Source organism: Gracilinanus agilis, chromosome 5 (genome assembly GCF_016433145.1).
Source record: "Gracilinanus agilis isolate LMUSP501 chromosome 5, AgileGrace, whole genome shotgun sequence".
Classification (NCBI taxonomy): domain Eukaryota; kingdom Metazoa; phylum Chordata; class Mammalia; order Didelphimorphia; family Didelphidae; genus Gracilinanus; species Gracilinanus agilis.
Window position 1 is genome coordinate 283,433,130 of NC_058134.1, and position 24,260 is coordinate 283,457,389.

Genomic DNA, 24,260 nt, shown 5'->3' on the forward strand with positions numbered 1-24,260 from the left:
TGCCCTTGGGACTTCCATATCCCCACTGCCAATTCCCCCCACCCCCCACCCTAGGGTTCCCCTTACCACAGTCCTTTTTGGGACGGTTGTGCTTGATGTCCAGCCTCCCTTCCTTTGGTCCCCGAAGCAGCCTGGTCCAGTTCAGGGAGTGGTGGTAGCAGAGCTGCCGGTTGGCACTGATATAGACACGCCCAGCACTGACTTCTTTCAGGGACCTCAGGCCCAAGGATGTCACATTCACATTTTTCATGATCAGCAGTGAGAAGCCCCTACTGGAGAGGGGAAGGATGACATAAGGAAGATGGTCTCAGAGAATTCTCAGGGAGCCGTGACCACTGTCCCTTTGCCCAGTGACCCCAAATTCCTGAGACTGGTTCCAAAGAGGAATGTGACACCCACCTGGGCTCATCCCCAATCCACTGTCCTCCCACCCCTCCTAACCTGTTGCCTACCCTTCTCCCTAGTTAGCTCAAGCCATAGGGGAAGACTTGGGAAATGGAAGTTTAAGGGCTTGGGCATATTAAGAAGGGTACGCACGTGTCTGGCAGTCTTCTGGTCCAGGACCCCAGCATTTCCCCCCACAGGACTCATGACAAGGGGGGCCTGGTTGGGGAAAGAGGCAGAAACAAGGAAACCATCAGTATTCCTGTTCATGTCTTGGGCAGCTGTAGCTTCCAGAGGGATGGAGCTAGTTCCAACTTGATGCCCTTAACACCTCCTTCAAGGACTTAGTCAACTTGGTGTGAGGGCTCAGTGTGGAGGAGGTGATGCCAGCAGAGGAGGAGATGAGAGAGGATGGTAGAGGACTCCCCAGCAGGAAGGAGCTTGCTGGAGGAGGTGGGCATGCTCATTTGATGTGTGTAGGGCTGATTTAAGAGTCTTCAAGGGCCCACATGAATGTCCTGTAGATATGGCACCTGGCTGAGAAGAACTGCCAGGGAACATGCAGGATAATTTCTGGTACTTTCCAGAGGGGGAAGGAAGAGCAGTGCTGGGCCACTAAGAAGTACTGCATCCTGGGAATTTACCCATCTTCTTGTAAAACACATTAGACCATGCTGGGGCCTGAGGACTATCATGAGGGCTGAACATGTTTAATTAAGGCCATGGATCTAGGGTTAGGGTCCTGAGGATGAAGGGAGGAGAAGTCCCCTCTCTGGAGGGGAGACTTCATGGGAATGTGGTGGAGTGACTCACAGTTTTTGCCATTATCCTTGACCACAATCTCAGCCTGTGGGTCCCTCACAATGTCTCTCCAGTCAATTGTGTCCATGTGACAAAGTTTATCATTTCTTTCGATGTAAACACCCCCAGCCAGGATCTCTGGAGGGAAAGGTTGGTAGGTGCAGTTGAAATCTCCAGGACCAAAGTGATTGCTCTTCCCCATACCAGCTTCTCCTGGCTTTGAGATGGTATTTGAAAGGGCTCAGGGGGCAAGGAAATGGGTTTGGGTGGAAAAGGCCCAACTTGCAAAGGAGAGGGCTCTGTTTGGGGATAGGGGATAGGGGATGAGGCTGAAGCATCTCTTGGTTCCCCAGACAGTTGTCCTAGATCTGGTTTGCCAGTAGAAGAGGAATGGAGCAAGGGAGAGGAAGGAGGATTCAGCTGACTCAGCTGGCTTTCCCCACTCCTCCACCTCCAGGCTGCCCTGCCTATTTATTTTTCAACTGACTGGGGCAAGGAAGTAGGAGGGAGAGGCTGAGAGCAGGGAAGAAGTGAGTCAAGTCATAGTTAACCAGCATGCTTTTCTCCAGGGGGATAAGTAGAAGAAATCAGGATTGGCTTGGGGGGGCGGGTGAGGGTGACAATGGAGTGAGAGGAAAATCAAGGTAAACATAGTACAATAACCCCAAATGCAGAGGAATAGGAAGAAGTCAAGGCTCAAGTCCAGAGCTCAGCTATGACTTCCTTCACCCCCTGTGAATGGATGGGACCTTTGTTCCTCCCTATGGATCTTTGTGATATTAGTTTGGTGCTTAATAGATGGTTATTTGACTTGTTAGTGTAGAAAAAAGTATGCAGGGATGGGAAGAGGGATGAAGAGATAAATGGGCAGCTGTCAGTGAAGGACCAATAGTCATCTAGGAAGGCCAGTGGCTTGATCAGAGGAGTCGGGGCAATGCTTGGAGGTGGTCTGTGGAATAGTTAACTTTGGCAGCTGGGTTGTGCAGTGAATGGAGCACCAATCCTGAAGTCAGGAAGATCTGAGTTCAGATCAAGCCTCTGACACTATCTGTGTGACCCAGGGCAAGTCACTTTTCCCATATTTGTCTGAGTTCCTCATCCATTAAATGAGGACCCAATGGAGAAGGAAAGGGCAAAGTACCTTTGCCAAGAAAACCTCATGAGGTCATGTGGAGTCAGATAGGACTGAACAACAACTAACCTGTGAGCTGATTGAGGCGGAGCTGGCGTAGGGCATGGCTGGAGTTGGTGTTGTAGTTGAGCATGACAAAGATGGCAAACTTCCCATCATAGACTTGGGTCCCCCGTACCACACGAAGGTTGGGGAGTGGCAGAGTAGAGAACTCATTCATCGCAATTAGAACATATCCTGTTACCTCCCGGATCCACTGTGTTGGAACACAGGAGAATCAGTGAAAAGTGTGACTATATGATACCCAAACAGAGTCCTCCTTTGCTCTAATTACCCAAGCAAAAGAGACTGGAGGTAGAAAAAGGAGAGGATATTACAAGTGTTCCAGATTCTCCATTCAAGAGAAAGAGATTGTTTTTAGACTGTCTACCTCTGGAAGTCAGGATGCTAAGAACTAAAGGAGACATGATCCTGGTCTCCAATGCCTTTTGCTCTTGAGCTTCTTGACCTATAGGGACCCCTTCCCCTAATTCTGCTTTCTTGGAAACCTCAATTCTCAATCTGAAAATCTACCAAGGTCTCCTGTTCCTCTCCTCCCTTCCAATGTTTATCCTCATCTATACATTTCTTTACCAGGGCAGGAGTGAGAACAGGCTGGGAGAAGACAGGCCCAAGGGAGAAAGGGGTTTTCTTCAGATAGAAGATTTAAAAGGGGGGGCCAGAAGAAGATGGAGGCTAATATTTGAATACAAAAGAGGTCAGGGCTATGGCTCAGTAGAAAGTAGGAGTGAGGCAATGAGGGTTCCCTGACCTGCAGGAAGGAGAGGTCAGGGCTATGTCCTGTAAGCACAATTTCCAGGTTTCCCATCACCACCTCACATCGATCATACAGCTTGTACAGTGTCTGGTACTGGTTTTCAGCATCACCGGTCACACTCAGTCCATTGAGGGTCCCTGAGCATACTGTTAGGAGGAGAAGGAGAAGGGCTCAGGATTTGGGGAGCCTCATGCAGCACTTTTTACTTTGTCTAGAGTAAGGGTTCTGGTGAGAGTCAGATGTGGCCTAGATGAACCTTGTCTTGTTTGCCCTGGTCCTTTGGAGGAATGGCAGGGGCAGAAAATACAGGGCAGGAGAAGGCAGATGGATATTGGACTTTCATACATTCAAAATTATTGGAGGAGGGGGCAATAGACATTGGGAGATCTTACCCGTGAGGTATAAGGAGTAAGGGGTTAACCAGGCCAAACCCTCTGTTATTTCAGATTCTTTTTTTTTTTTTCCAGGTAGCTAGTTTTTCCATGTGGGGAGGGTGAGGAAGGAAAGGAGAATTACATTTCTGCTCCTCCTTCTAGGGGCACCCAACTCTTTATCACCCCCCCCCCTTATGCCCCAGGGTCCTTGAAATAAAGGTCCCTTTGGGGCCAGACACAGCCCCCATTGTGTCCAATGTGGGTGAGGAAGGGTGGGGGAAATGGAGTGGGGGCAGTACCCAGGGCCATAGCCCATCCCACAATGAGTTGATTCTGTCCAAGAGAAGGGGGCAGCCCCCACCCCTTCCCCAGCCTCCTCCTGCTCCCCCTTCAAGCCCTAGGCTCAGACAGTGACCTCACTGGAGGGAAAAGAGAATAGTCTATAGCAGCTTTGTCTTTTTTAGCCTGGAGAATAGGCTCCACCCCTAGTGCCCCCCACCCCCAAACGCTAGCTCCACCTCTCTCTACCCCCTTGGCTATCCTTTATCCAGCTGGGACTCCATCACTGATGGACTCCATTTCCTGCCTTCAGTCCTCGTCTTCTACCCCTGTTCAGAATCCTTTCATGGTTTTTACTAAGGGCAAATATATTGGGATAAGCAGCAGGACCCCCCCCCCCATATCACTGTTTAGGGGCCAAAAAGGCTTAATCCAAAAACTTTCCATCACTGGTCATTCTTAAGACTAAAACCAGGAGGATGAGCTGGATTGGGAGCACATGAGGAGATATTAGAGCATTTGTGTCTTTCCATTAGGTACCCACAGATAGGAGAAATGGCAGAACAAATTATGATATGTACAAGGAATGGAATGGAATTTGGGGGCAGGACAGTGACCAATTCAAAGTCTCTCTGCCCCCCTCCCTCCCTTTTCCACTGGGATAAAAGTCTGTGTTGGGAGTCAGGAGCAGGAATAGAGATACCAACTGTTGGCAACTGCTCTTCCTTGGGGGCACTGCCAGCTCATCAGGAAGCAGTCATAAAGGCATGTGGGGAATGGGGCCACAGAAGCCCCTCTTGCCAGCCCCATACTAGGCCTTATCCCTGGGCAGCTCCCCACCCCACTCTCCTGGTCAGGATTCCACTACTATGAAGGGAGAGGGAAGATGGGATGGAGATCAGCACTGAACCCAAGAATCCAGAATGCCAGTTTGGAGGGGACAAGGAGGAAGGGTGAGAACTGCATTCCTTCTGCCCAAGAGAGAGCTCCTCCCCCCTCCCTTGCTAACAGGACCCCCCTCCTAAGAGCTGTCACCATGCCCATGAAGCAAAGACTTGTGGGTCTATGTGCAGAGATGTTTGTGACGATATAATGTGTCTGAGCAAAGTGTGAGTTAGTGGCTAGAGCTGGCCTTGGAGTGAGAAAGACCTAGGTTCAAGTCTAGCCTCAGATACATATAAGTCACCTTTAAGATTATAAAAGGCAGAACAGTTTCTGAGCTGTATCAGTGGGGAGAGAATTTCCTTCTCCCAAATGAATAAAATTGCTGACCCAGATTTAAAGGGGGAAAAAAGGGAGAATATATTGGGTCCTCCCCCCCACCTTGCTCCTACCCAGTTATTCCAGGAATGCATTTATATCCATCCTTTTACATTGCCTTTGACCACCATATTAAATGTTTCTACCCCTAATTTCTATCTCCCCTCCCCTCCATTGAACTCCTCCCAAAGAGAAACACATCAATATACATGCTTATGGATTACCAAATGCTTGGAGAGAGAGAATAAGTAAAACACAAAATAGTGGAGCAAAGGGCAATAGATTGGGGGAGAGCGATTGGAGGGGAAGGGAGGACCTGGAGTCTAAAGTTAGTACTGGAGTCATTTCTAGGGAGTAAGGAGGTGCTTGTGGTGGGATGGAATCATCCATCTCCCCAAATTATCCAGGACTCTGGGGAGAAGTCAATCACAGGCCCTCTTAGGAAGACAGTATTGTGGGGTCAAGAAGGGACTGTTCTCGCCTACTCCCCCCCCCCCCTGGCGCTTCAATGTGAACCTCCACTCCAACATCCCCCTACCCCTGACCAGGGCTAGGACAAAGGGACCATAGTGTGACCCAGACAAGGCCGGATGCCCATCGGCTGAAAAGCCAGATAAAGGAAGGCCTGGCCAGTGCCACCCCCCACCCGCTGTCTTCACTCCTCCCCCAGGGAAAGGACCAGGGGCCAGAACTCCTGGTTTCCTGGCTGATAACTTCTCAAATTCTCAATAGTCTGAACGGGAGGTAGAAACTGTCTGTTACCCCCTCTTCTGTAACTACTACCCCTTAGACCAGACCCCTCCTCCATTCTTCCAGCTGGGAGTGTTCACAAGTCAAGGTCCCAGAGGCTAAATTTAGACCCAGCAACTGTGGGGGAAACACAGGTGTTTACCCCACACCCACGTCTCCCATCCCAATCCTAGGCGACGCTATGAAATGCACCAATCCCCAAACTGGGGGAGATGACAGGCGACTCTCGGATTCTTTGATCCCCTCCAATCCCACCATCCCACAGTTATCCGAGATTCCCCAAAAAAGGGCTGGGGGCAGTCCTTCCTGGTCCGCCTCCCGAAGTTCTCGCCCTTAGAGGAGACGACGGGTCTGAGGCTCCTTTTGCTTCGTCCCTCTAGTGCTATTAAATCGAACTAAGAGGTCGAATTGGCCAACGTCTCTACGTCGGAGGTCGGCTGGAGAGAGCCGCCAGGAGTGGCTTTTTGAAGTTCTTTATCACTTTATCACCTGGACTTGGCCCTCTGGCTAATCTCTGCCCAGCCTGCCCCCACCCCCACTAGCACTCACGCAAACAAGCAGGGAAGGGGAGGGGCCCAGACCTATTTTTCAACACAGAACAACTGCCCCCCTTTTCCTCCCCCCCAATCCTATCCTAGCCCCTCCCAGAGCCGGCAAAACACCGAAACTGGCGGAGCCTGAAACCTGGGGAACCAGGAGACGGCCAGGGAAAGAAATGAGACTCCAAATTTGGACTGGCCTCTCGGGGAAAGAAAACAAAATAACCTGCCTCAGCTCATCCTCTCCAAACTGGGCCCCCCAGAATGCCTAGTTTCCTTGCAGTGCCTCGAAATCCGAGAGGGGAACAGAGGTAGCAGTCTTTTGTCGTCTAGGATACTCATTAGGCAGGCGGGGGTGGAGGGGCTGGGGGGCGTCCAGCCGGTCCAAACTTCTAGTGCGTCCAAGGGGCCAGGGCTGGGGCTGCAGGCACTGACCCCTCCTAGTCCCAGACTCGCAAGTCCTTAGCTCCCAGAGCACAGCGAAGCCCGGTACCACCCTGCGCTCGTAGCTTCCAGCAGCGCCCAGCTCTTCCCTGGTCTCGCAGTCCCCACTTACCTGCCTGTGAGTTGCCCACCTCCGAACTGCTGGCCAGGTGGAGAAACCAGACCAATGCCTGCAGCGCGAGGAGCCCCCTCATGGCTGCTGCTTGCCGGGGGCCCGGGCCCAGGCCGGGGCTCCGGGGCTAAGACATCAGGACTGAGCAAGCCACCTGAGCTCGGAGGGGAGGAGGTGGTGGCGGCGGCGGCAGCAGGCTGGCCAGGTAGCCAACACCAAGTGTTCCAGGATCTCGAGCTGGAGCCAGGACCAGGGGGGAGGGAGGGGAGAAGGAAGGGGGTGCGTACGTGTGTGGGGAGTGGGGTGAGTCACGGCCGCTCCCGGACTCGCTAGCGCTGGCAGCTCCTCTGACTTTCGCAGGGTTGAAGTTCGATTTCGCCTGAGTCTCAGTCGTCCCGCACCGCCCACCCCCCTTACGCGGGCCTCGAGCTCATTGGCCAGACTGTGGGAACCCCCTTGCTCCGGCCAATCAGAGCAACAGTAGGGCTCACCCTCGTTTTCTCGTAGGAGAGGGGGGCAGAAAATTCCAAAGACTGCCCCCACACCCACTCCAGTAGTTGAAGGAAGGGCTCTCTACCGGCTGGCTCCTCCCACTATGTAAATGTACCCTCCCCCACCCTCTTACTTCCCTGGCCGGTTGGTCCACTTTGGTGTTTTTTTATCCCTCTTTGGCTGGGGGCAGGGGGAGCCCCTGCCTCCCCCTCCACCCCCGCCTCCCTGGGGAATTGAGACCCCACTACCGAGCCTTCCCGCCGGCAAGAGCCAGAGCCTCTCCAAGGCCCCGTGAAATCGCACGGTCTCGGGATGCTTCCCCCTCTCCAAACCCGGCGCCTGCCCAGCCTCCTGGGGGAATTCGAGGAGGGGAGGGGGCTTTAGTCTGGGAACAGACCCCCAGGCCCCGCCTTTCCATTCCCACTCGGAGGAAGGGAGAGGCAGACCCAGTCGAGCTAGGGTGGGGCTAAGTCTCAGTGCACCTGTTGCAGCCCGCACCTCCCCTACCCCGCCTTTGCTACCCCCCACGGCCGATCGAAGGGACAGCTGTCTCTCCCCTACCCCCTTATGAATTTGTCCAACCGTCTCACAGTTTCTGTGCCGTCGTTCTTGGGGGGAGGGAACAGGGGGGAGGGGGCCTCAGATCAGGTACACACTGGTTGGTCCATACTTTCTATCACCACTGCCATAGTCCCAGTGCAGGACTTCGTTCCAACTCGTCTCTACTATTGAAAGAGGCTTTGAACAGGACTTCCCGAATCCGCTCCTCCTCTGGCAGTCCTTCCTGGTAAACGATGTCACTCCTATTACTTATTAATCTTTAGTGTCTCCCCGTTGCTTGCCGATGGAAGTCCAAACTTCAGTCCATCAAGGAACATGTTAAAGCCCCTACTGTGTTAAACACTGTGCTAAATACTAGAGATAGGAAGGAGGACAGACGTGATAGGGTCCCTGCCCTCCACGAGGTTCACAGAGAAGTAAATACAACTCTGTAGTGATGCTAGTGGTGGGAGAAATCAGGAAAGGGCTCTTGAGGAAAGCAGCTAATAAATAATAGTAATAATAATAAAATGTTAACTAATAATAACTATGTGGTGCATAGTGTGTGCTTTACAGTGAGTATCTCACTTAATTCTAAATCTTATGGGGATTATCTCCATTTTATGGGTGAGGAAACTAAGGCAAACAGGTTCATTGACTTGCCCAGGGTCACACGACCAGGGAGGCCAGATTTGAACGTGACTCCCTCACTCTAAGCCCAGGGCTCTAGCTATCTGCTGTGCCACCTAGTTGTCCACTTTAGCTTTGAAGGGTCAGGAGGGGAAAGAATTAAGCTAGAACAGCCCAAAGGATGGAGGTGGGTGGTAGACTATTGTATATAGGGAATAACAAAAACAGTTTTAGATGGATGAATGGAATAAGCATTGGGTGGCTGCTAGGTTCAGAAGCAAGTAACAGGTAGTGTGGTTTAGACATCAGGAGCAGATTGGAGTTTCAGTTCCAGCTTCTAACAATCTGAAGCTGCCAGACTCAGGAATAATCATAGACATAAGAGAAGCTTGCAGTTTTCTCAGCAGAGCTTTCCAGCTGACTGATTGAGACTGTTTAGCAGTTGTCTGTTAGCAACAAATCCAAATCCAGGTTAGGAATTTGCACAGCTCAGACCAGGGAAAAGGGATCAGACTGTGTCCTGCATCAGATCACTTTGGGAACACTGAACATTTGCAGTTCCCCATCCTAAGATGTCCTTGAGCTCCTGGAATAAGGCAGTGCTCAATACCCTAAGGAAGCAGCAACAGGAGCAGCCCAGACATTCCCTCCAGAAGTGAGCAGAGCCCAGCCCTAACATCAAGTCTAAAGTCAGGAGGTCATCTGGGAGAAAGAACAAACAAACATGCTATAGATGCAAATCCAGAAGAAGAGAATGACATTAACACATCTACAAAGTCTCAAAGCAAAACAGAGCTTGGACACAAATTCAATTAGAAAGGCTGCAGCAGCTGAAGCAACATTTTATTTATTTATTTATTTTTATTACATTTATTTTATTAAAACACCCAGTGTTTCCATGTGACCTACACTGGCTTGACTAATCTCCCTGTAGTAATTTCTCCCCAATATATTTTTCTCCCTGTAGTATTTATTACAATATATTTATTATTCCCTGTAGTAATTTCTTCCCATATATTTTTGCCCCTCTGGCATCCAGCCCCACTTTCTGCCCACAGAGGGACACAACTCTATAGAGGAGCAGGTTAACATCATGTTCATTAGATTTATTTTATTTTTTTTTAAGTTTTAATTTTTTTTTTAGAAAAATTTTCCATGGTTACATGATTCTTGTTTTTACTTTCCCCTTCACCAGCCTTTGCCCGCCCCCATATCCAACTTGCATTTCCACTGGTTTTAACATGTGTGATCAATCAAGACTTATTTACATATTATTTATATTTGCATTTGTTTGGTCATTTAGTGTCACATCCCCAACCATGTCTGTATCAATCCATGTGTTCAGGACTCAGGATGTAAAAAGCTATCCACCTTCAAATAGAGAACTGATGGTTTCAGAGTGCAAATTGAAGCATTCTTTTCCCCTTTGTTTTCCTTCCTTTTGGGGATAGGGGTGGGGAGAAACATGGTGAATATAGAAACATGTTTTACATGACTTCATATATAATTTACAATGGAACTTCCTATATAATGTGTATTACATTTCTTTTTTTTCTCAATGGGTAAGTGGAAGGAGGGAGAGAATTTGGGACAGAAGAAAAATTAAATTGAATCTAAATGAAAATTCTTATATAAGGTGAAAAAAAAGACTTAATGGATGTGGTATCAAGATGACAGAGTTAGAAGTAGCGTTTTTTGCCTTGGCTCCTCCACAGCCTCCTCCACAATGACCTAGAAAGCATACCAAACTAAATTCTGATTGGGAAAGCCAAGAAAATGTCACTGTGAGTCATTTTCTAAGCCCATAGCAGCTCAGGAACATAGTTCTATAGACATTGGGATGGGTGAGTGGAACAGCTCGGAGTCCTAGGGTAGTATAAAAGGACTGAACACCTAATGGAAAAGGGATCCCTCTACTAGCACTGTGAACAGGGATGGGTTTCATCTTCTAGTTTCTCCTGTCCATTATCTATTTCTAGGCAAGAGTTCTAGAGTAGAGAGGAGCCCTCACAGCTCTCACCTATGTAAGGAGCAAAGAATAAGTTCCAGAAACATAGCTGTGTGACTGAGCCCAAGAGTAGAGTGGGGAACTCAGTTCTAACTTTTAGAATGGAGGGGGAAAGGGGGAAAGTGCAATTCTCATCTGAGCTGGTTAGAGGAGCATTATATATAGAAATTCATCTTACTCAAAAGGAAGTAAGATGAAAAGGGGTAAACAGAAAAAGGGAGTTAAGAAGGAAAGTAGACAAAGGGAGGCAGTGGTCAGATACAAAACAGACTCTGGAGGAGGAAAAAGAGTGAAAAAGAGGACTATTATGAGAGTATAGAGTGGACAGAAATGTATAGTTAGCAATCATAATTATGCATATGAATGGGGTTCAGGGCTACTTAAGAGAAGAGAAAATAGAATATTTAAATAATCCTATATTAGAAACAGAAATTAAACAAGCCATAAGTGAATTCTCAAGTTCTCAAATTCTCAAAAAAAACAACAACCCAGGACCAGATGAATTTACAATTGAATTCTTCCAAACATTTAAAGAACAATTAATACCAAAACTACATAAATATTTGAAAAAATAAGTATATGAGTCCTACCAAATTCCTTTTATTACATCAATATAGTCTTGAAACCTAAACCAGAGATAGCCAAAAATAAAGAAAACTATAGGAGAATTTCCTAAATGCATATTGATGCAAAAATTTAAAATAAATATTAGCAAGGAGATTCCAAAAATATATCACAGAGATCATATACTGTGATCAGGTTGTATTTATACCATGAATGCAGATCAGGTTCAATATTAGGAAAACTATAAGCATAATCAACCAAATTAATAATAAAACAATGAAAATCATAGGATTATTTCAATAGATGCATAAAAAGCTCTTGACAAAATACATAATCCATTCTCACTAAAAAACACTATAAAGCTTAGGAATAGATCAAGGTTTTCTTAAAATGATAAGTATATATAAGTATATGATATTTAAAACTAAGACCAGGCATTATTAGTAATGGGGATAAACTAGCAGCCTTTCCAATAAAATCAGGAATAAAGAAAGAATATTTATTATCACCATTTTATTCAATTTTGTACTAGACATACTAGTTATGGGAATATGAAAAGAACGAGAAATCAAAGAAGTAAGCAGTGGCAATGAAGAAACCAAACCATCACTCTTTGCAGATGATATGATGGTTTATTTTGAAAACTGGAAAGTCAACTAAAAAACTAGTTGAAACAATTAACTTCAGCAAAGTTGCAGTATGTAAAATAAACCACACAAATCATCAGCATTTCTATATATTTCCAACAAAACCCAGCAAGAAAAAAATAAAAAAGAGAAATTCTATTTAAAATAACTGTATATAGTATTAAAAAAATACTTGGGAGTCTACTTGCTAAGACATATATAGAAACTATATGAACACAATTACAAAACACTTTTCACACGAATAAAAGACACATCTAAACTGTTGGAAAAAATATTAATTGCTCATGTGTAGGCTGAGCCAACCCAATTTTTAAAAAATCATTTTTATTGATTGTTGTCCTTTGTTCTTGAAGGCAACCAAGAATTTCATCAATGGGTGATATTTTTTGATTCCTGCATAAAGGGATTACTAGGAATGAAATACCTTGAGAAAAATGATGTTGCCACATGGGCCACAACACTACAGAATTTGGATTTAAGTGAGGCTGAGTTGCACAAAATCATCAGCCTTACTCTCTTCCAGAGTTATCAAAGTCCAGTGGCAAGACAAAAGTAAGACAACTGGGGATGAAGTGGAAGACCATGGCTTCTATAATGTCTAAGCAAGCTCTAAGTGCTCCAGACTACTTGCTTCAGCTGCCTTCATAACTCTTGGAACAATTTATTCTCAACACTCATTCCATGAGGGAAAGACTTTCATATCTAGAGTAGATTTCCCCTGACTCACTGAGGGATTTGAGGCCTGTCAGTTAGTTTTAACCTGGTTTAGGCTGTCTGCTGAGATTGTTTTACTAGGGTTGCTGTTCATGGTAGACACCAAAGGAAGAAAGTAGCCCTGAAAATGGCACAGCAAGCCCTTGAACCAGAGGTTCTAGTTTTCCCTATATGCCCTGTACATCCCAAAAGGAGGCAGCAAGGTGGCTCAGTGGATAGAATGTTGGGCCTGGAGTCAGCCTGAGTTTAATTCCAGCCTCGGACATTTCTTAGCTATGTGACCCTGGGCAAGTCATTTAACCTCTGCCTGACAAAAGGATCCACTGGAATCATTGGAGAAGGAAGTGGCAAACTACTCCAGTATCCTTGCCAAGAAAACCCCATAATAGCTATGGTTCATGGGGTCACAAAGTTAGATGTGACTCAACTACAACAATAATAAAAATGACAATACTACCTAAAATGATTTATTTACTCAGTGCCATACCAATCAAATGATCAAAGAGTTATTTTATAGAGCTAGAAAAAATATAATAACAAAGGTCATCTGGAAAAACAAAAAGGTCAAGAATATTATGAAAATCAATAAAAAAATGTGAAGGAAGATGACTTAGCAGGACCAGATTTCGAACTATATTACAGAGTAGTAATCATCAAAACAGTCTGGTTCTGGCTAAGTCTGGCTAAGAGTGGTGAATGAGTGGAATAGATTAGGTACACAATACATAGTAACAAATGATCAGTGTAATCTAGTATTCGATAAACCAAGCTTTTGGAGTAAGAACTCACAATCTGACAAAAATTGTTGGGAAAACTAGAAAAGAGTTTGGCTGAAGCTAGCTAGGCATAGATCAAAATCTCATACTGTATATCAAAATAATTTATTTAGGCACAAAGAGTGGTATTAATAAATTAGGAGAGCAGGGAAAAATATACTTGTCAGATCTATGAATAATGGAAAAGTATATGACCAAATAAGAGACAGGATCACAGGAAGTAAAATGGATAATTTTTATTACCCAAAATTAAAAAGGTTTTGCACAAACAAAACTAATTTAGTCAAAATAAAAAGAAAATCAGAAACTGAAAAAAAAAATTATAGCAATTTTCTCTGGTAAAGGATTCATTTCTCAATTATATAGGGAACTTTGCCATATTTGTGAAAATAAGAATAATCCCCCAATTGATAAGTAGTCAAAGGATAATAACAGGTAGTTTTCAGAAAAAGAAAGCAAAGTAATCAATATTCACATAAAATGCTCCAAATTGAAACAACTCTGAGGTACCCCTTACGCCTATCAGATTAGTTGACATGACAGGAAAGGAAAATGATAAATGCTGGAGGGAATGTGGGAAATGCTAAGGCACTGTTGGTGGAGTTGTGAACTAGTCCAACAATTCTGGAGAACAATTTGGAACTATTTGGGCTATAAAACTGCATTCCCTTTGACCCAGGAATATCAATAGTAAGTCTGTATCTGAAAGGGACCTATATGAACAAAAATAATTATAGCGGTTCTTTTTGAGGTGGCAAAGAATTAGAAACTGAGGGGATGCCCATCAATTGGGGAATGGCTAAACAAGTTGTGGCATATAATTGTGATAGAATACTATTGTGACAAGCAGGATGGTTTTGGAAAAACCTGGAAAGACTTATATGAACTCATGCAATGTGAATTGAACAGAATCAGGAAAACATTGTACATAGTAACAACAATATTACAATGATGATCAGCTGAAAGATAGCTACTTTGTTGAAAACAATGATCAAAGACAATTCTAAAGGACTCAAGCTGAAAAATGTTATCTACTTCCAGAGATAGAGAGAGAATTGATGAACTCTTAAAAAAAAAAATCTTTACCTTCTGTCTTAGTATCAGCTCTAAGACAGAAGAGCAGTAAAGGGTAGGTAATTGGGGTTAGGTGACTTGTCTAGGGTCATACAACTGGGAACTGATGAACTCAAGTACAAATTGAAGCATACTTTTTTCATTTTATTTTTCTTGCCCTTTTTTGTAGCATGGTTAATACGGCAATATGTTTTGCATGACTTCACCTGTATAATGAATATTTTATTGCTTGCTTTTTCAGTGGGTTGGGGAGGGGCTAAAGGAGGTAGAAAATTTAGAACTCAATCGTTTTGTCAGCTATATGGAGGATTTTTTTTTTTGGATAGAGGAAAGACTTGAAGTAGGAGGACCTTTTAGGAGACTTTGGCAGTTGTTCAGGGAACTGGGACAAAGGAGAGGAATATGAAAGATGTTAAAAATTGGACTTTGGGGGGCAGCTGGGTAGCTCAGTGGAGTGAGAGTCAGGCCTAGAGACAGGAGGTCCTAGGTTCAAACCCGGCCTCAGCCACTTCCCAGCTGTGTGACCTTGGGCAAGTCACTTGACCCCCATTGCCCACCCTTACCAATCTTCCATCTATGAGACAATACACCGAAGTACAAGGGTTTAAAAAAAAAAAAAAAGAATTAAAAGGGACTTTCAAAAAAAAAAAAATTGGACTTTGGTTTAAGAAGGAGGTGTGGAGTCACCAAGGAGTCACCAAACCATGATGACTTACTGACCATAGGAGTTTCCAAATGGACTTGAGAGGAAACAAGGAAGGCTGAGTCCAGAGAAGCTCGGTGACATTATAGCCTTGTTGCACATTCTTGCTGTGTCAGGGCAAAGTATACTTTGCCAAATGTTCATTGACTTATGAGTGCCTCATTCCATGCCAACATGGTGTTGTTGTGTGTGATAATGTTAGAGTAGATTGGGACAAATTATGATGACTTTGTAATAATATTGTGGTTGAGTTTGGGGAAGAGCCTTGGAAATTCAGAAGAGAGTGACTCGATCAGATGTTGGGAAAACTTTGTAGTTCTAGGTCACAAAGTCCTTCTGATTGTCCTCTCTGGAAGATGGGGAAGAGAATGCCATTCAGAAAGGATTTGTTCAGTGGATGCTAGAAAAGGCTTCCCAGGAGGGTAAAGTAAGGGCTAAGGGTAGTGTTGCCTAATATTCTTGATGGACTTCCAGAAACTGCATTATCAGATTGAAGGTAAACTAGGCTAGAACACTCAGCAGCAAGAGACAGAGACAGCACTCTCAACTTTCAGGGATCATACACGGAAAGCCTAGGGACTAGAGCCATGAAAATGGAGTGATTTCTCTTGATGGGGCCCAGACAGGAAGTCATCCAATGGTTTATGACCTTGAGGTTCTGGTTCCTGCTAATATAGGAGACAGGAGACAAAAATAAGCCTTGGAGCACTGGTGACTAAAGGGTAGAATTGTGAGTTTCTGATTGCATTGGGAAGGTTGCTATATAACTGTGGTGTAAGAAAAGGGATCCCTTAGTTGAAGCCTTGGTAATTCTGAGGTGTAAATCTAGTAAATAACTAGATGAAAAAAAAGGAGACAGACCCTTCAAAAGCCTCTAGGGAGGCAGAGATTGTGTGACATCTTTCTGATGTGACTCCTGAGGAACAGGAAGGTTTTGGCAGGTGAGCCAGGGAATGCTGAGTGGGTACCACATAGGGAGAACCTTTGTATCAAATTAGATATCAGGAAAAGTTGCATGGAAGAGGTGTCTGATGCATGGTGAAGAATTGTTGATTGTTCCAGAAGTGGCCCTAATGTTCTAAGAGTTGTTCTCCTGCTCTTAGTTACTACATCACAAAAGGAGAAGAAATCTGTGACTGTGCTATATTTCTGATGTTCTTTGATGCTGTTCCGGTTGTTACCACTTTGCATTAGGACCCACACCATCAACTTCAAAGATCATCTACTACATGGACCAGATTGGGCCACTTGAAAATTGATCTTTCCAAAGGGGGAAAGAAAGGCTCGAGATGCCTGACCTTTGCCTTGTTGGTAGTTTTCCTCCTTTTGCCACCTTTTTCTTTCTTCTCCCTTAGAACTACATATTACAGCGGAACTGTTTAATCAAAGCCTTATAAGAATTTAAATGGTGGAAGGTCCTCTAGAAGAACATGAGACTTGGGGGCTGCATGCAGACTACAACATATATTTTTTTTAATTAAACCCTTACCTTCTGTCTTGGAGACAATACTGTGTATTGGCTCCAAGGCAGAAGAGTGGTAAGAGCTAGGCATTGGGGGTCAAGTGACTTGCCCAGGGTCACACAGCTGGGAAGTGTCTGAGGCCAGTTTTGAACCTAGGACCTCCCATCTCTAGGCCTGGCTCTCAATCCACTGAGCTACCCAGCTGCCCCCTACAATACTTTTGAATAACAAGAAAACACTTAGTAGAACAATGTAACTGAAAATATGAATTGCCTTTATGCATCACTGAAGTTAAGCTTTTTTTTTTGGCACCCAACTATTTTTAATTTTTTTTTTTTACCAATTACATGTAATAACAAATTTCTACACAGGTTTCCCTAAGTCATATGATCAAACTTATCTCCCTCCCTTCCCTTCCCCATCCTCATGTAGGCAGGTGATTTGATTTGAGTATACATGTATTATCATGCAAAACATATTTCTATATTATTTATTTTTGAATAATCTTATAAGTGAATAATCTTATAAATCCAACCCCCCCAAATATAAATCCAAATTTCTGACTCCAGAAGTTCTTTCTCTGGAGGCGAAGAGCATTCTTTGTCATAAATCCCACATTGCCAACATAGCTAAAGACTAAAATACTTTTTTTTTTTTTTTAAATTTTAAACCCTTAACTTCTGTGTATTGACTCATAGGTGGAAGAGTGGTAAGGGTGGGCAATGGGGGGGTGGTCAAGTGACTTGCCCAGGGTCACACAGCTGGGAAATGTCTGAGGCCAGATTTGAACCCAGGACCTCCCGTCTCTAGGCCTGGCTCTCAATCCACTGAGCTACCCAGCTGCCCCCGACTACAATACTTTTGATTGTGGCTCAAATCAGATTAACATATGATTGGGAAATATTTACTGAACAAATTTAAAAAATAAAACATAGGTGCTATTCCTTAAAAATACTAAGTCAATATGCATCCTTCAGGGATCTTGATATATGACTTAGTGGTTCCCATTTTTATTTGAGTTCCCATTTTTATTAGAAGATTCTTAGGACCTTGCCATCAAGGGGTGGTATGTGATACGATTAGTGTTGCCCTGACACAACTTCTTTCCTTTCATCTACATCATAGAGAGATTTTTCCTAAGAGAAGACAAATCCGCTCCCAGAACCTAAATGCCTTCATCTCCTCTGATGCAGCTCTCTGGTCATCTTGTTATTCAGTTGTTCAGTCAAATGACCCCATTTGAGGTTTTCTTGGCAAAGACCCTTGGAGTAGTTTGCTGATTCCTTCTCCAGTTCATTTTAAAGATGAGAAAACTGAGGCAAACAGTTAAGTAGCTTGCCCAGGATCACATAGCTAGTAATTATCTAAGGTCAGATTTGAACTTAGGAAGAGGAGTCTTCTTGACTCGAGGTGGGGCACTCTATCCACTGTGACATCTAGCTGCATCCTCCTTGATCAACCAGAGGGATAAAAAAGTTGTAGCCACATGGAATCAGGGCCTCTCAGACTTAAAAGGTGCCTAAGATCCCTCAAGATGCCAAAATCTTGATGATCTACTGACCTGGTGAGTTTCCAGAAGGAGCCAAGAGAGGATGTATCTAGAGAAGTACAATTCTATCCCTATTTCATGTTTGCTCTTTTAAGGGCAAAGTAAATTTGCTTATATATATATATATAAAATAACTTACAAGTTGATAAATGCTTTATTTCATCCCACCATTGAACCTAAAATCAGATATAGGTTGGCGTAGAGTTATGTCTTCAACAGAAGGAAAAAATTGGAAGGAGAATCAGGCACCTAGAAGAGAACCTTGCCCAAGAGGCTGATCTCTGAATAAATCCAATAGAGATAATAACAAATTGTGAGCAAAGTATGAGTGAGGTTTGGAGAAGGAAACCAAGTACTCAGAGGATTGTCATAAGCACACACAAATGTGTAGCTCCACAACTCTTTAGTCTTATGGGCAAGAATAAGGTGGGTGCATGGTATGGCTGTGTATCACAATTGAGAGTCCAGAGGTCTGGTCTCTGCCCTTTTATTTGATTGTTGTTTTGCACAGATTCACAGTGATCAAGTGAACTTTTGGATGAGTTGAATACCCCTTATTTACCATTAGGTGAATTGGCGACCCTGGAATACCTGGATTAGATGGAGTTACAAACCATTTTTAATCAGGAGAGCTTTGCATTCTTTGCCTGAATGGGGCTGACTAAAGCAGTAGTAGGTATAGAGAACCTTCCCGGTACAAAGCTGGACAAAGCTTCTGTCAGCTAGGGCCTCCCAAGGGACTGATCTTCACAATTCATCCTCCTCGCTTTCCTATTCAGATTTTAGGGAATTCCTTGGATCATGTCTTTTACAGTCACATTATTGTCATAGATACTAAAAGTTGATCATTTGGGTAACTAGGGTTGGCTTAGCACTCTCAGCCGGATGCCTTAGCAATAGCCTTGCTGTATTTCTGTAGACTGTTGACTTTGTGATGGTAGAGCTGAAAGCAGGAGCAGAAGAATTGATGGTAACAAATTGGTAGATGTTATGGTGACAGGGGAGCCAGGAGACTGTGGCCATCATGACTGAGGCTATATTATTAGCAAGATCTATCACCACAGGGTCTCAGAGTCACCTAGGAGTATAGTGGATACATTAGAGTCTTACCCCATTTCCTTCCCACCTTTTCTTGGTCTTGAGTGTTCATCCCCCATTAAATGATAATCCATCTTCCCTTTTGCAATTAAAGTCATATTTCTGTTTCTGCTATGATGTCTGTGGATGCCCTGTGGAGCCAAACCAAACCTTCCCACCTGATTCTAATTGTGGGAGCTCCAGACCGGAGGAGGAGGAATCAACTAGAACCATCCTATGACTTTGCTAGGGACCTGGGTGGACCTGAGAAAAATAAAGGGGGATTCAGAACTTAAAATTGTCTCCTTCCCTCTCTGAGAAGTAAAAACAGGAGCTGTTGGGGATGGGAGGAGGAAGGAGAATGGTGTTCTAGGAAGCTGGTGTCCACATCTTCCTAACCAGCTGAGAAAAGAACCATTCTGCCCTTGGGCTCAGTTTGGGGGCTGGGGGAACAGAGGATCAGTGGTGAGTCTAGCACAGGGGTCAGCAAACTATGGCACCTGCTGCCTATTTTTGTAAGGCTCAAGTTTGTGCCTTTAAAAATACATTTTTCTTATATTTAAAACTCTAAAACCCATGGCTAGCACAAGGGTCATATAGAAACATGAGTTGGGGAGGGTTGAGGCCAAGCTATGGACTCCTGGTTTGGTATATCAGTTGCTGTCAAAGGCAGTTGCAGTTCCTTGTCTCCATTCCCTGAAAAAGGTGTGTTTGGCAGTTGGGCCAGGGGAAAAGCCCTCTCTGGGGCTATGGTGAAGGTTGCCCATGGAAGTTGATCTACTCATCCATTCCATGGGTCATTGGAAATGGCAACTACGAGCTGGGCTTTTAATGGCTCCTTCCATGGTTCTATTATCCCAGCTGCCTGAGGGCAATACAAAGCAGGAAGATACTGTATGGGCCTTGATCTCAGGGCCATTGCTGGGTAAAGGAAAAGCAAAATAAGGTCTCATAATGAGTAGAATTGTAATCTGGTTAACCAAACTTCTGAGAGCTGTGAATCTCGAGGGCTTGGGCAGGGGCCTTGGCAGGGGGATATGCCATTACAATGGCTATTCCATATCCAACCTGAGTGCCAGTCGCTGTAGGAGTATATTGTAGTGGCTGCAAAAGGTCAATGAAGAGTAACTGCCAAGATTGTGCTGGCCAAGTGCCCCAGGGATGCTCCCTTCCATGGGTACAAAAACACATTTCTTCTGTTGACATGTTGGGTACTGCTCTAGCACTAACTGGGCTTGTGTTTGGGTCAGGTGAATTCCTCTCTCAGGCAGCCAGGCAGCTAAGGGTCAGTGGCTTACCATGCATAGTTTCAGCATATTCTTAGGAGACCACTGAGGCATTGGAGCAGGTTGCATTGGCCTTCAGTCTTTTCAGTTGAGTCCAACACGTCATGATCCCATTTGAGGTTTTCTTGGCAAAGATACTGGAATGGTTTGTCATTTCCTTCTCCAGCTCATTTTACAAATGACAAAACTCAGGTAAACAGTGACTTGTTCAGGGTCACACAGTAATGTGACTAGTGTCAGAGGCCAGATTTGAACTCAGGCCTTCCTGACTCCAGGTCCAGCATTCTATCCTCTGTACCTCCTGGCTGCCCTTTTCAGGATTAGTAGGCCTGTAATCTTTACACACTGCTTTTCTTTTTCCATTTGAGTGACCAAAACAATGTGAACTATGGAATGGAAGATTGTAATGCCATGGGAGCAGGGGAGCCTTAGACACTGGCCACCTTACCTAGTGGGGACAAATTGCAGGGCTGTTCAAAAACCCTTGAGACTGGTGTATTGCCTTCCATGCCAAGTAAAAGCCAACTGGGGGTCCTGGTCCAGCAGTCTGAGAGGCATTGAAAAGAATGTATTTTCAATCAATCACATCACAGAGAGAATCCTTCATCCAGGCCCTTGGATTTTAACAGGGGAGGAGACCCTAGAGCTGACCTCTAGCCTCATATTGAAGGTCAAGTCTTTGAAGCGAGTCAAGTCCCAGGAAGGCATTCACTTTTGGCAACTTCTGGTAAAAATCCTCTGATGGACTGATCGCTTCCCTCCCGGGTTTGAAAGGATGAGAGATCTAATGACAGTCCTCTGCCAAGCCATGAACTCCTGTGTTATTAAGGAATGGTGCTGCTCCCCACCCTGCGCCCAACTGCCCAGAGGCCCCATCCATCCATCCATCCATCCATCCATCCATCCATCTGTTCTCCATCTTCTTTTCATAGACCTCTGCCTTATGCTATTTAACTCTTTGACTAGAATAACCCAGTTGCCTTCTTGTCGCTCCCACTTCAAAATGAGTTTCAGTCATTATGAGTTAAAGGGTGAGGACAAATCTTTCTTGCTGTTGAGGGGCACGGGAAGGAACATTTCCTTTCCTTCGAATTCATTTTGATTTTGCACTGACCCAGCTGTCTGAGCTCTTGTGCACTCTGGGGAACTAACTCCCAAGATTTACGAGATCTCCCCAGCATGTCCCCAAGAGCTCTGCCCTGTTTTCTATGGGTAATCTTTCCAAATCAAGAGGGGGATGATCCTACAGTTCCCCACTGCTGCTACCCACTTTCGAAGAGATCTTAGGTAGGGTCAGGCAGTTTACTACTGATAGGCAAGCAAGCCTTGGGCTAGCTGCTCATCCCTTTAGTGACGTGGCAGCAATCTGATTGTTGGTGATGGACAGATTCACAGGAATTACACCTGAGGGAGGCCTTACAGGGGGGAGTCAATCAGTGGGTGGCCTGGACTTTATTCCACCTCCCTCTTATTGATCAGATTACAAGGGCATTGTGATTAGGTAACTTGGCCAATCTTGAATATTGTATTAGATAAAGTTTACTAACCTGATTATAATAGGGAGGGCTTTGCATTCTTTGCCTAAGAGAAGCTGACTAAACCACTACTGGGTGTATGGGAATTTGGTTTAAAGTTGATCATTTAGTGATCAAATACTTCTATTAGATGGGACCTAGCAACAGGCCACTTCTCATGTTTTTCAAACTGATCAAAAGATTGAAAAATAGAAAATATAGGCCATGTATCATTAAAAACAACTGACCTGGAAAAAAATGTGGAGGAGTAACAGTTTAAGAATACTGAAAGGATGGAGGTAGCTGGGTTGCTCAGTGGATAGAGAGCCAGGTCCAGAGATGGGAGGTCCTAGGTTCAAATCTGGCCTCCGGCACTTCCTGACTGTGCAACCCTGGGCAAGCCACTTGACTTCATTCTTCTGCCTAGGAACCAATATACAGTATTGATTTCAAGACAGAAGGTGAGGGTTTAAAAAAAAGATTAACTGAAAAAACATGACTAAAAAACCCCCTGAATGCCATATTTCAAGAAGTTGTGAATGAATATTAATCACATTTATTAGAACCAGAGGGCAAAGTAAAAATAGGAAGAATCCACTGTTCACCTTCAGAAAGAAATCTTAAAATCAACATTCCCAGAAGCATAGCCAAAATGTAGAATTTCTGGGTCAAAGAAAAAAACAAAACAGACAAAGTGCAAGTACTAGAGTGCAAGTACTAGAGAACCACACAAGATGACAAAGGCAACAGGTAAAGGCTTAAAATGGAAAATATTCTACCCTTCAAGCCTGAATATAATGCTCCTGGGAAATAATAGATCTTTGATGAAATAGAGGACTTTCAAGCATTGCTGAGGAAAAGAAATTTAATAATGAAAGAAAAGAAGGCAAGAAAAAGTTAGAAAGGACAAAATATAAATAAAAAAGAGTCTTGGTCTTCAAAGTAAAGTAGGGTCCCGGTATATACAAAGGGATTTGATGGAAGGCACTAAGAAGAGACTTGAGGGATAAAACTTTTACCCTCACCCCATCCTACCTGCTGATGACCTCTGGTTGTCCCAAACAATCATGGGGCTCTGGTCCCTTACACCTGGATTAGAAGAAGACCACCTTAGCGAGGGACTTAGACGCCTGGCATTCTATTCTATGAGCTCTTTTCCCCACTAAATTTGTCCCATAAATATAGTCCTCCCATACTGGAGTCCATATTTCATCAGAGCCTATTAATAATACTTGACTCTTTGAACCTTTCTTTTCTCTCTCAGTCCCGATTTTCTTTTTCTTATCTATATTTTTACCTCAGCTCCTAAGAAGAGCATTGTGGTGGGACAGAACTCCCCATTCCAGCCCTCTTAAATCACTCAGCTTATTGTTGGGTTTGGGTCCTCTGTCTTAATCTAAGCCTTTTCCCTCCTCACTTAATGCCCTCTGTCCTATGACCCCTCTTTCCCTAGCCTGTAAATCCTGATCTTTTTTTCTTCAAATTGGTGACTGACCCTTGAGTGCAGTTCTCATGGCAAGGTAGACATTCTTGATGAGCATCTGGGTACTTATAGATGGGTCCTTTGGCACCCAGGAGGCCATGGGGGCAGCTGCTCACACTGTGTAGTTCATCTCTGAAGTGGGCACATTGAGCACAAGCATCTGAGCCCTAGTAGAGTTGGAAAGAAAGGTCAAGAGGGATTAAAACAGGGCAGCCCGGTGGTTCAGTGAATAGAGAACCAGATCTGGAGATGGGAAGTGCTGGGTTCAAATCTGCTTTAAGATACTTTCTAACTGTGGGACCCTGGGCAAGTTACTTAACCTCAATTGACTAGCCCTTGCCTCTTTTCTGCCTTGGAATTAATATTTAGTATTGACTTTAAGATGGAAGGAAAGAGTTTTAAAGAAGGGAAAAAAAGCCTGAGATTCCTTTGAGCTCATCCAGAGGGTTTCCCACCCAGGACCCAGGCAGTGACCACTTCTACCACCAATACCAACACTGTTTAATCTGCTGGAGGGCAGTGACTGTCTCACTTTCGTGTTGATATTCTTAGTCTTAGCATCTTATCTGGCACTTAGTAAATGCTTGGAGAGTGGCTGACTTGGTGCCAGGATTAGACTCTCCAGCTCCTTCAGTAGCCTCCTCCCTCTCCAGGGAACTCTGGGGCTTATACTATACCGAGCCATAACAGGTGACATTGCCCTCCACAGGCTGGCACTCAGGATGGCAGGAGAAGCACTCATCCTCATGAGCAAACTCTCGGGGTTCCCTGGAGGTGGGCCCAAAGAGAGAGTGTCATTTTCAGGTTCTGTACCTCATAAGCCCATTGCACACTCCCCAGCCTTCTGG

General features: G+C 44.6%; 2 protein-coding genes across 2 annotated transcripts in view; both read right to left on the bottom strand.

Moving 5' to 3' along the window:
* LOC123250360 (receptor tyrosine-protein kinase erbB-3-like) overlaps window positions 1-24,260 on the bottom strand; it is a 46,260-nt gene that overhangs the window by 7,075 nt on the left and 14,925 nt on the right. The window lies entirely within an intron of this gene.
* On the bottom strand, window positions 163-3,931 carry LOC123250361 (receptor tyrosine-protein kinase erbB-3-like). The gene is made up of 5 exons (XM_044679403.1): window positions 3,129-3,931; window positions 2,387-2,573; window positions 1,198-1,323; window positions 538-603; window positions 163-272 (listed from the first exon to the last, which is right to left on the bottom strand). The coding sequence occupies exons 1-5, from the start codon at window positions 3,183-3,185 to the stop codon at window positions 253-255; spliced, it is 456 nt and encodes a 151-aa protein (XP_044535338.1). The 5' UTR covers window positions 3,186-3,931; the 3' UTR covers window positions 163-252.

Bases quoted from the DNA above. Each gene is read 5' to 3' on its own strand.
- LOC123250361 (XM_044679403.1), bottom strand. From the start codon at position 3,185: ATGGGAAACCTGGAAATTGTGCTTACAGGACATAGCCCTGACCTCTCC. The intron at 604-1,197 runs GTGAGTCACTCC...TTCCCCAACCAG, and splicing joins CAAGGATAATGGCAAAAACT to GCCCCCCTTGTCATGAGTCC. The intron at 273-537 runs GTGCGTACCCTT...TCCCCTCTCCAG, and splicing joins ACCAGAAGACTGCCAGACAC to TAGGGGCTTCTCACTGCTGA.